General features: G+C 32.6%; 1 protein-coding gene across 1 annotated transcript; it reads right to left on the bottom strand.

Moving 5' to 3' along the window:
• Positions 1-8,672: 8,672 nt before the first annotated feature.
• LOC133879665 (pectinesterase 2-like) lies at positions 8,673-12,636 on the bottom strand. Its single transcript, XM_062318325.1, has 3 exons — positions 11,691-12,636; positions 9,401-9,694; positions 8,673-9,214 (listed from the first exon to the last, which is right to left on the bottom strand). Exons 1-3 carry the CDS (start codon positions 12,544-12,546, stop codon positions 8,820-8,822), a joined length of 1,545 nt encoding a protein of 514 aa, XP_062174309.1. The 5' UTR covers positions 12,547-12,636; the 3' UTR covers positions 8,673-8,819.
• Between the last annotated feature and the right edge of the window lie 355 nt (positions 12,637-12,991).

Raw genomic sequence — 12,991 nt, 5'->3', positions numbered from 1 at the left:
GGCATAAAGGGGAAAAAAAAAATCAATATTAAAGTAAATGCATACAATCACTTAAATAGGACAATTTTTAATTACTGATCATTTTCATTGGAAAAGTACTTCACGTACAAAGTCCCAATCTTTTTCTTCTTCTTCTTTTTCTTTTTTTTTTTTTTTTTTTTTTTTTTTGTAATCTTTTCTTCCAATTTAGCACAAAATCTATAGCAGAATACTAAAAAGTGGTGGCACCCCCATCTACTTTTGGATTAATTTTTTTTAAAAAAAAAAAAATTCCAATAATTAATTTGAAGTCCCACATCAATATTATTAAACAATTATAAAATAAAAATATAATATCTACCATTAAATAATTTAACATTGAGATAATTGCATCGTTGGTTCCTGTAGTATGTCATAATTATTTTTCACTCTCTATGGTTTAAAAAGTTCATGGGAGGTCCTTATAGTATGCAATAATTACGGGCTAGTTTGGCAAACCCATTGTCATTCCCTCCTTATTTTTTTGCACTTTTTTTAAAAATATCAAATAAAAAACATTCTAACTTTTTTACACTTTTTATATTACATCAATCATTTTTTATTATTATTCAAATAAAAAAATTCACTACAAAACAAAACTTTTTTACTTTTCTATAAAACATTCATAAATTTTATATCACATCAATCACTTTTTACTACACAACACACAAATATTTCACAACTCAATCACTTACCAAACAAGCCCTTCGTTTTACTCCTTAGGTCGATTTCCCGACCACCATTTTGACAAAATCTGTTAACCCTACACGTCAGCGCCATGTGTCGCCAATAAGATGGTGACATCTTAATAAAAAAATATAAATTTATTAAAAAATAAATAAATTAACTTATTTAAAAAAAAAAAAAAAAAAAAAGGCAGGCCAAGGGGTGGCCACCAATGAGGCTAGTCGCTCCCCCCCGGTGATCACAGGGGGTGGCGTGTGGCCACCCCCAGTGGCCACCACCCTCGGCCACTGGAGAGACCGCGGCCACCTCCATTGGTTACGGGTGGCCCGGCCACCCCCAACCTTTGCTTGCCTTTTTTTTCTTTTCAAAGCTTTTCTTTTAATGTTGGCGAATCATTTATCTTCTTTTTCTTGGGTGGCTTGTCGGTTGTCAAATTAGATCTTTTGTGCAAATCTTTCAGAAAAAGGAACAAAACACTTTATTCATGGCGCCAAAAACTTCCGACGCCTGACATTTTGGTTAATTATTGCCAAAATATTTGCTTAAAAAAATATTATTATTATTGCCAAAATTATGAAGAGGCCATTTGGTAAAGAATTTTATTGTAAATTTTTATGAGTTGAATAATAATAAGAAAGTGATTAATATGATATAAATATGAAAAATAACATTAAATGTTTTTATTGTATAACTTCAAAATTGATGTACCTTTTAAAATTACCATTTGAATTATTCTAGATAACTATTGGTTTTTTATTTAATGATGATTTTAAAAGATACATCAGTTTTGAGGATAAGGGGAACACAATGAAGACATATAGCATTACTCTAAGGTGAAAAAATATTTGAATTTTTTGTAAGAGAATAGTGAAAAAATTTGTTTGGTAATAGGTTGACTTTTTTTAGGAAAAATAAATAAAAAATTAATTAAAAAAAGGAGGAGTTTGTTGCCAAACATATCCGGTGTTTCCCCTATAGTGTTTGAACTTTTAGAACAATATTACAACTTTTATTATAAATGCCTTACAAACTAATGTGGGCATCAACGACTAAAATGTAGACTGTAATATGATAGTCTATATAACACTTATCACGTTTACAAATTAGTGTGGTAGTTCACGTAAAACTTAGTGGAAAATACATACTTAACTCCTCAAAGTATGGCCACTTCTGCGTTTTAGCCTCAAAAGTTTTAAAAAAATGACTTACAACCCATGCAAACTACCTAATTGTAACCAGCTAGCCCCTCCATTTACTTTTCCCGTCTTTTGGAACTGAATGTCAGTCATGTGCGACCACCTTCGAGCCCTACAAATTACTAAATTATGACAAGTTAGTTTATACGTTAAGTTTTTCCATCTAAATGTCAGTCTCATGCGTCGCACGTAACTTTTAACAACTTAAACTTTCAAAAATGCTTGCAGAGATAAAATGTATAAAAAATAAATAAAATAAAAATAAAAAATTATGTATGAAAGTTACACCAAAAATTGTAGTAGTATATATCAAACATTTCCAAAAATATCAAGGCATCTCAAAGCTGAAGTGCTAAAGCAGCCGACTGTAAAATCCAAAATTGGAAGTACTTGCACCATTTAAGACTACACCGCAGCAAGTTTCCAGTCCAAAACGTCAGAATGTCTAGTCGTTTCGGTTTAGAGCAGGGCCCAATACCACACAACGAAGTGAGTTTTTCGTCGAAGAAAGATTTGGGCCACCGGCTATAAGCCCGACTCTACTATATCTATTAGCAACAGGAAGAATAGGAAGCTTTTGCTAGCTTTGATCTTCTTCTTGCAATTTTTGATTTGCTGCCATTAATTGTCGGATATACGGCTATTTCATTTGTCAAGAACTCTTCCTTCATCTGATTGTATTTTTGTATTAATTTGTAAATGAAAATGGAAATGTATTGGATTATGAAAATAAATGAGAAAACTAGATCCATATTTTTCAATGATCTCTACACGAACGGTTAGTCAGTTAACCTACTAACTACAAAAGTAATGCTAAAAGACTTTCTTGTATTTATCCAACAGTAATGCGATTTTTAAAATTACCATTGAGTTTATAATTGATCATTATTAATTTTCGATCAAATGGTAATTCTGGAAACAACCTCATTATTAGAGGGATACAAGACTCAAGAGGAATTTGTAGAATTACTCCTAACTACAATCCATCTATCACTCACTCAGGGGCGGAGCTACCTTGAAGCTTGGGGGGGCTTGGGTCCCACAGGCCCAAAGGTTTTTCCAAAAAAAAAAAAATAATAATAATAATAATTATTATTATTATTATTATTATAATTTTACTCCTAAACTTTTTATTTTTTAGTTTTGCCCTTTTGCCCCCCCTCCTCCAAAGGTTTTCCCTAAAATAATAATTATAATAATTATAATTATAATTTTACTCCTAAACATTTTATTTTTTTAGTTTTGCCCTCTCGATCCCCCCCCTCCCCCCTCAAATTCTAGATGCTACCTCCGCTCTTGACTAACTAACCAACTAAAAGAACTCAACTATTATATGGATGCTACCAAGTATTATATGGCTCCTATTCGATTCATTACATTATAAATATTATATGGCCTACCAAAGGGAAAGGGATCCCATCATACCCATTACACAAGAGGAATGATTTTATGGAAGGGAGAAGGTTAGGTTTAATAGACACCCAACAGGTTAAAAAAGAAAAGAAAAGATCTTTTTTAAAAAATAAATAAAAAATTTCTAGCGGTGGCCACGTACCACTGCCCACAACCACCGCCGGGCGGCAGTGAATACTCTATTTTCGTTGCTAGGTTAATTAGAGGAGAGAAATAGATGTGGTCCATTGACTCCATTTAAGGCAACAAAACTTACAATAAAAAAAAGTGCTGTAATTTTCGAGAGTAGTCTTTATAATTAATATGCTTGTGCAATAAAATAACCTAGTCTGATATATATGGGATAACTTTTATTTTCCTCCCATAAATTATCACTCAGTGACAATTTCAGCTATAAAATTGGACAGAAAAATAAGTGAAATGATTATATTACCCTTAACAAGCATGTTTAGTTTATATTTTAGTAGTTTTAGTATACTATCTTACGATTTTGAAAATTGACATATGGAGTATTTGACACTGCCACTGGGGTTAATGATACATTTTTTTATTTAAGACTCTTTGTTCACATAGAATGATAATTTAGTTACTGCACATGTTTCTCTATATATTCAACTTAACGACTTATTTGGACAAAGTAGCGAGGCAAATTATCACTGAAACTTTTAAATAGGACCCAAGTTGCAGTGAATTAAAATTTAGGGGAATAAATGACACAAAGATGATAGTTTATAGGAGAAAAGTGTAATTTGACTTTTGATATATATACAAGTTAAAAGAGTACTTTAAAAATAAATGAGTTTAATTGATAAATAAATAAATAAGAAATTGGTTTTTTTTTTTTTTTTGCAAGTACATTGTAGAAAAAATAAAATAAAATAAAATAAAATAAAAAAGAAAAGAAAAGAAAAGGAAAGGAAAAACTAACTTATGGAACAAATCAAGTGGAGGGGGTGTCTTTTCCAATACATGGAGGAAAAGATGTGGATAAAGGAGAAATGATAGGAATGCAACTAAAAAGAATTCTAATTGTGGTCAGTTTGCCACATGGTGAGCAAAGAAGTTTGCACTTTGGTTAACATGACTAGCTTTCCAGCTAGTTGTTGGTGAGATGATGGAGAGAATGTGGAAATGGTGGAAGCAATTCTCCAATCTGTAATAATTGCTGGATGTTGAAGCGCCAAAGTGACATTAAGAGAATCACCTTCTAAGATAAAAGAAGATAACCCTAACGTAGTTGCCAATCAAGCAGCCAGAAGAGCAGTAGTAGCCTCACCATAAAGAGCAAAGCAGGGTGAGATAATAAGGGAAATACATTTGATTATAGAATAAGTAGAGTCTCTGCAAACTGCAGCTTGAGCAGAAAGTGGCTCTGATTGCAGTATCATAGTTTATCTTAAAATATGGAGGAGATGGACTCTTCCATACTTCAGGAGTTTTATCATATTTAGTTGTCCACGCAGAGTAATGCTCCAGAGCAATCTTGTTGATTGTAGTTGATATGATAAGAGCATTCAGGATAATGCCATCATGATAAGCTTTATTCTTAGTAAACCAAAGGTAGTCACATGCAACAGTAGCAAAAATTTGGAACCTATAAGTCTCTGTTGGAGAGATGTCAAGCATACAGTGTGGATGGAGAATGATAAGGAGCCAATCTGTCATGTTAGTAATATTTAATGCAATAGTATCCAAAGGCCAAAAAAAATATTGGCGCCAAACCACACGTGCAATGGGATAAGTGAAAAAGATATAAGAAAGAAAGTCTGTGGGATAAGAGCAAAGAGAGCAACTGGTGTCTGATAGGGAAGAAGGTATGGATTGAGAAATTTGAAATGTGGTAGGAAGAATATTCCATACCCTTTTCCAAAGAAAAAGTTTTAAATGATGGTTCAACTTGAGTTTCCAGAGTGTTTTCCAACAAGATTTGGGGAGAGGTGAAGGTGTGGAAGGGGAGAAGGTGCTAATAAGGTAATGGGCAGTTTAGTCGAGAAAACACCGGCGGTGGATGGGGTCCAAAGAAGGGAATTAGAGTGTGGACAAATATTGATTTTTAAAATTTCAGAGATGGTGGTGAGATCGAACAAGAAATGCAAGACATTTTGCTTCCAGGACATGGTGGGGGAGTGAATTAAATCAGAAATGGCCAGGAGGTGGTTGGAAGGGATGGAAGGCAATCTCGGTATTGGTGTAAAAGATGGGGCAGTAAGAATCCATCGTGAGGACCATATAGGAAGGCTTCAGTTATTATGAAGAATAAAACAAGCTTTAGCAAATATAATAGGGAGAGTTGCCTTGATACCATTCCAAATTTAGGAGCCAGACGTAAGAGAAGATGATAAGAAGTTAACATACCTGATGTACTTTTGCTGAAAAAGAGAAACCCATAGGCTGTTATAACTAGAGAGTTGTTTCCATCCCAGTTTTGATATCAGAGATAAGTTCACATCTTTCATAAGTTTGAATCCAAGGCCACCCTAATCTTTTGGCGAACATAAGGAACTCCAAGATTTTCTTTTTATACTTCTTTCATTTGTTTGTTTGTTTAATTTCTAAACAATTATTTCATCAGAACTTCTAGGTGAGAAACAATTTAATCTCCCATGTTCAGAGCTTAACTGACTGACCTAGTGTTCTCAACAAGTAATTTTTACCTTGGGAAGTTGAATATGTCCCACCAATGGGCCATGAACTTATTAACTTATGCAATACAATTTTGCTTATGAGATGTATTTTTAGAATATCGGCTCTCATTCTGAATTTCTGCAATGCAATATGCATGTAGAGATTTAATTAATGCAGTGAGGATGGGTGGATCTAAATTTAAAAATATACATATTTTTTCATTTTTTTAATAGTATTAGCTGCATGTAGAGATTTAATTAATGCAGTGAGGATGGGTGAATCTAAATTTATTAAAAATATATATATATATATATATATATATATATATATATATATATATATCATATTTTTAATAGTATTAGTGGTGACTCTTGGACTTAGTTAACAAAAAATTGCGGCGGGTAAAATAATTTTTAGCGGCCACCAAGTTCGCCGCTATAAAACAATTATTAGTGGCAAGTAAAAAATGTGGCTGCTAATAATCTTTAGCGTCGGACTATTAGTGGTCAAATTTAGCTGCTGTTGATCAATAGTGACCAAAATAATATTATTAGCGGCCAAATTTGCTGGCCAATAATAAGCAAATTTTTTGTAGTGTCTCTACTTTAGTTATTGTTTTTTCTATATTGTTTCTAACAGATTCTCTATTATACTGTTTATTTTCTTTAAATATAAGAGTGTGAAAGAAAGAGGAAGAGTGTGAAAGAAGAAAAGGAAGAGAGAGAACAATAAAAAATTGTTTGTAGTGTGAATAGTGAATAGCTTATTCTACCTATTTACTATTCACATTAGAAGGAAAAACTCTACTCTACCTTTTCTGTTGGAGACGAAAAATTGTTTATAATATTTAAATTTAACTATTATGAGTTACTTGCCTATTCTGTTGGAGGTGCTATGATGTTTAGTTGGGTTTAAGAAGAGTTTAAAAAAAGAAAAAAAAAATTGAACCAGTTCTTATGACGCTATCCCTTTTAGTACTAATTACCTATCACTTTGTTTTCAAAGATATATTTTGACCCAGACATGTAAGAGTGTTGAATAGAGCAATTATTCTTTTTCAATGGGTCAATTATAATGTTGATGCCTTAACTATAACCATGGGCAAAAGTTCTCAGCCACAGGAATTGGACAAATTGAAAAAGTATGAACTGAAAGCGATGAGTATTTGATAATAATAAAACTATTTCTAATATTTATAAATGGAATAATTTAATCTCCAATTATCGTACGTAATAAAGTCAAGTGTGATCTAGTGGTAGCTAGGTTTGACAACATTTTGGTCCATAAATGACATTAAATGACGTGACATAAATAATAGAGTTATACAAATTAAAACTTGAATAATAAACCATGTTAACATGAATAACAATAAGTTTAACATTCATCTTTCACTAATGAATTTATATATATATATATATATATATATATATATATATATATATATATATATATATATATATAGCGAGTATATATCTATGCAACTGTCGTCGTTCAGAAATTCTTCTCCATGATCAATTTTCTCATATATATAATATTAGCAATTCCTTGAAATAATAATATTCTTAGTCAAATTTGATTAATGATGAATATATACCTTAATCAACTTGTCCATCTATTTGTAGGTAAAGTAAAAGCTCTTTATACCTACTTTCTAGATGATCCCTTGTCGACAAAGCAACTAATTAGTCGTATTATCCAAAAGAACCGTGTTACACAAAACAAAAGATGTTCAGATTGGTTTGATAACGTAAAAATGTAAAAGTATTAATAAACAATTTTAAATATTTAAAAAAGAAAAAGAAAAATTACTTTCCCCATTGTATATATATATATAACATAACAAGAATTTTTCAAGCAAAAAGATAAAAGCATCCTCTAAAAAATTTTATGAAACGAACCGTATCATCGAATTTATTTATTATAATTATAATTCAAGTATAAATCACATCTCTATGCTGATCAGAAGCACTGAAACACAATAATAAAACAATTTAAATGCTTTATTTTTCGTTTTCCAGCAACAATCAACTTATTGATCTCAAAGCAACCTAGTGATCATATTCTTTTTGAGATCAGTAAAAAAAAAAAAAAAAGTATTAACAAACATTTAATTTTATATGTTTTTTGATAATATGACCAAAAAAAGCAATTAGTCATTTTATATATCTAGAAGAACCATGCTACACAAAACAAAAGATGGCCGGTAAAGTTAGGGTGCGTTTGAGATTGCGATTTTATAGACAAAAAGTGCGATTTTAAACCAAATATATAGTAGAAACTGAACTGTTTGAAAATTGCATTTTTTAAAACGCAGAATTTGAAAGGTTAAACTATAATTTTAAAGGCCAAACTGTGATTTTACCAAATGTTTAACTGTGTTTTTAATAATCACTTTTTCAAATTGTAAATTTTAAAATCGTTATTTTTAAATTATACTTTTTGAAATCGCAAATCCAAATGGACCATGATACATTTTGGGTTTGCTTTTTTACTTTTTAACTATATATATATATATATATATATATATATATATTAACAAACAAGTCTAAACATAAAACATTTAATATTATTTTTACATTTATATCACATTACAACATTTTTTCAACCAAAAAGCAAAAAACACACTTTAAAGAATTTTATTAAACGAACCCAATTTTATTCATTCTAATTACAATTCAATAAAAATGACAACTCTATAAATTGAGAAAGCACTGTGACACAATAATGCAAGAATTTAAATGCATGCCTTATTTTTATTTTCTGGCAACAATTAATCAACTTACTAATCTTACAACCCCACCGGTAACTACAAAATTACAATTGGAAACAATTGAAACAAATAATTAAACTGAAGACAAACATTCGAGCCGGCTGGGCCAATTAAAGGCCGGCCGTGTAGGGCACGTTCGTAGCCGGCAACCAAGAACTGCCAGCGATGAAGTTTGCGACAGTGAATTGGGATGCCACGGATGAGCTAGTGATGACATTGTAGCCACCCCACTTGACCCTGTTGGCAGTGGATGAGCCAGGCCCCGTGTTGGCATACTCCCCATAATACAACGTTTTAAGGGCGAAATCTCCACTCCACTCCATCCATCCAGCTGGAGCAATCAAGCTATCGAGGTACGTTTTCATGAAAACAGTGCGCGAGTATTCCTTCCATGGCCTTCCCAGGTACGTCTTAACCGAGCTTTGGGATGGCTTTAGATCGGAAGCAGCCGTGACTTTGCTATTATGAATTGAAATTCCCGTGTTTTGGTTAGGGTCCGTCCTACCTGTTAGAATATAAATTAAATGATTAAATTCATTTATTTCTATTCAGTTGAGATTTTGAGATAATTAAGTTGGTGATTTAAAGTTTGTTTGGGATTGAGTTGGGAAATAAAGCTTTTATATATCCAAAAAAGTTTTTTTTTTTTTTTTTTTTTTTAATTTTTAAAAGAAAAACTCATTAATAGTACCTTGAGCAGTGATAGTGTTGGTCTTATTAGGAGGGTAACGTGGATAAATGTTGCAATTTTGAATAACAACGGCGGCGTTGCCGAAAATAAAGTCCACCGTGCCATATATGTCACATTCCCTGTAGAATTGCCTTTCAGAATGGACGTAGAGGGTGTCTTGGTACCCTTCAAAGCTGCACTTGTAAAATACTGAGAGATCGGAGCCAGAACGTAGGGCTACGGCCTGGTGATTTGCCGCTCCGGCGGTGTTTTCGACTGTTATGTCACGGGCAATGAATCCATCTCCTACAACAGCTGAAAATTGCAAACAAATATATCTGTCATTTTTTTTTCTTAATACTGTTGACATATTCAAAGAAGTACTTAATTTATGTGAGTTCAAATCTGGAAAAAGTAAAAAAGAAAAGTTCAAATTTATGAAAAATATGAAAAGTTAAACGGATAAATGTTCAAATAATAATTTCTTTGAGAACAATACAATAAAATAAATCATACCATTCATGTAGAATATTGTAGAATAAAAAAAGTAACAACTATAATTATAGCTATAAGCCATATTTTTTGGGCAATATTGCTGATTAAAACAATTTAGGACCACGATTTTATTTAAATAATAATAATAATAGCAATAATAATAATAATTGGTTAATGTTAAAATAATAATTAAATTCATTTTGGAAAGAGTAAATTCAAACATATAAAATATTTAATTGAAATAGAAAGTGAACGACGGAGACAAAGTTTAGACTTAGACCTTTGCTTTAAAAATATTTTAAATCATCACTTATTTCATAAACTTAAACGGATTGGAAACAATGAATTTAATAATTTAATTATAATTATTATTCTAACTAGCTAGATTCTCAATAATTTTAACTAGATTCTCAATTATGCAAAGCAATCTCTGTTGGCAACCTTTTAATTAAAACTTTAATCGAATAAATTGAACCATACGTCCATACGAAACTTCCTCCAAGTGGGCCATACCCTAATAAGAGACTTGTACCAATTGTCTTCAAAGAAAATTAAGGGAGTCTATTGGCTACCGGAAGGACCATCCGGCCAACAATTGTAGATGGAGTCAGTTTGGTCCCGTAAGTTACCGACAGGTTCAAACTGGCCGGTCAATCTTGTTGTTTCTAGATGACATGGACAGCTAAGCAGATCTTCAGTTTTTTTTTTTTTTTTTTTTTACCACTTAAAAAGTCGACATTAATATTATCTCCTGGCTCGAAACTGATCAGCAATTTGAACTTTATTAATTAATGTAAAAATCATGCTTACACGTACGACAGTTGTCATTCCTTTTATATATATATATATGCATGGTTACAAATAAATTAAACTATCATTTTAATCAATGACAACTGAATTTCAGGTTGGCATAGTTCATTCTCTTATACGTATTCAAACTATTATAATAGTTGATGTAGCTACCTAGCTAGCTAGCTTTTATTATGCAAGAAAAGCCTAGCCTCTTACCCAAGTAACTCTTCACAAATTGTTTGGATAACTTGATGTGCAATGGATTGGGATTCTTTGTTACTGTCGTTGGAATTTCATAAAAAAAAAAAAAAATAAAATAAAATAAAATAAAATTGGGATGCCTTTGTAAAGGGGTACAAAATTCACCTATTCTGAACAAATAGGCCCTACACCTTAAACTGTTGGAGCAAGTAAAAATTAACCCACAATCTCCTTTTTTAAGCTGTACAAATTTAAAAGAAATTTAGAAATTTAGACAGTCTAATAATAAAAATATTCATCCACATATGCTTGTATAATAGTCATGATATTGTGACATCTTTTAGTCATGACCTGGGCCATCCATGAAAATTTAAAATAAATCATTAGGTATTTTTTCAAATTCATAAAAGATCACTTTTTTTTTTTTCTAATAAAAAAAGTCGGAGAGAGATTAACAGTAACTATTTCAACTGTTAGGAGATGCACATGAGAGGCCTAGATGGTAAGAACTGCAGGAGCGCGCTCTGAAGTCCTATTGAATCATAGCCTGACTTCGTCTTATCAAGACACGAGTACTAAGACTTAAAGGCGACTAATACTAATAATATTAAATATTCTTATTTGAAAAGTAGAACTTTCACCCAAATAGATATATGCCCAACCACTTTGAGAATCCTTTTTCTTTTGTTTGCAACAATTGGCTTTGAACTAGTTTTTCTTAACCCAAGGCAGCTAATTATAATTATCGCGCAGGCAAGCCAATATATATATAGATATATACGTACTAAAATATATTTAATAAAAGGTAATTGAATTTGCTTACCAAGAGTGGCTGAATTGAAGGTTGTAGAACCTCCTCCGACACTTTTGCTCCCAGTGATAATGGTCTTTCCTATTCCATCTCCCACCAACATAATATTCTTCAATTTTATCTCAACGTTTTCTTTGTACGTCCCTGCCTTCACGTATATCACATACCTTCCACTTCCTGACCGCTTCGAAGCGGCGGTTACCGCCTCCTTTATCGTCTTATAATTCCCCGACCCATCTATGGCCACCACGATATTCGCCTGAGACGCCGGCGAAGAAGACTGCAGGAGTTTCCTGTCGCCGCCCTTCACCCAAGTTGGGAACCCTTCTTTATAATTTGGTTCACCATACGGAACGTGAACATTGTTGATTGCCAAAGTGTTGCTAATTAGGTTAGAAACATTATTTGACATCAACGGCAGGACATAGTCGGAGACACCAAGCTCGATAAACCCGGCCCGGCAAGTCTCGAGGTTGGTCAGAGCCGTGCTGAGCCATGTCTGAGCATCGGTTTGCGTGCACGTGACGCTAGGGTTTACAGTTTTATTGAGGCGTGAGACGGTTTGCTGATAGAGCTCAAGGCAATCCGCCCATGCAGCCTTTTCACGAGCATTCCGGCACTTGAGGCCAAGGGAAAACACGTGGTCTAGGGCTTTTGAGCCCCGTTCTAGGGCAAGTTGCTTTGATAGCTTGAGAAAATCAGACTTTTGCTTGATGGGAGTTTTGCTAGGGTTATGGCTCAAGAAGTACTCGCATGGCTGAGGGTGCGGGGTTTGGCTGCACCATTTTTTCACATCTTCGGCAGGGTAAGCAAAAATGGTTGGAGAGAGGAAAAGAGACACAAAGAGAATTATCGTCAAAGGTGACATGTTGGAAGGAAAAATGATCAATAATTTGATTGATGAGCTTAACTAGAGATAGATTGAGAGGGGGTTTTGGGATTTGTATGGCCTTCATGCTTCCAAATGGCCGCTTTATATAGAAGAGGGAGCAACCTAGAAGTCGTTAAAATTAAAGGTACTTTAGTGGGATGCACAACTTTATCCCTGCTTTTTGTTCTTAATTTATATTCTATAGTAATTAATAATCTTAAAATATTCACATATATATTAGCACACGTAGTAAGTTTAGGACATTACGTGCCAAAAATAAAAAGCAATTTTAAGGTATTATTTCACCTCCTTAATTACATCATTTCTTTAAAATATATCTGGGTTTTTTTCCTACAATTTCCTTAATTACAAACTTACGTGGCAGTACGAAAAATTTAACAACAAATTTTGACAGATAAATTTTAATTGTCACATCAATTTA

The sequence above is a fragment of the Alnus glutinosa genome, chromosome 10, assembly GCF_958979055.1.
Source record: "Alnus glutinosa chromosome 10, dhAlnGlut1.1, whole genome shotgun sequence".
Lineage (NCBI taxonomy): Eukaryota > Viridiplantae > Streptophyta > Magnoliopsida > Fagales > Betulaceae > Alnus > Alnus glutinosa.
This window is presented reverse-complemented; position numbering and strand designations above follow the sequence as displayed.

Excerpts from the sequence above, each read along its gene's own strand:
- LOC133879665 (XM_062318325.1), bottom strand. The coding sequence starts at position 12,546 with ATGTCACCTTTGACGATAATTCTCTTTGTGTCTCTTTTCCTCTCTCCA. Across the intron at positions 9,695-11,690 it reads CTTCAATTCAGCCACTCTTG|CTGTTGTAGGAGATGGATTC; the intron begins GTAAGCAAATTC and ends TGCAATTTTCAG. Across the intron at positions 9,215-9,400 it reads CAACACTATCACTGCTCAAG|GTAGGACGGACCCTAACCAA; the intron begins GTACTATTAATG and ends ATATTCTAACAG.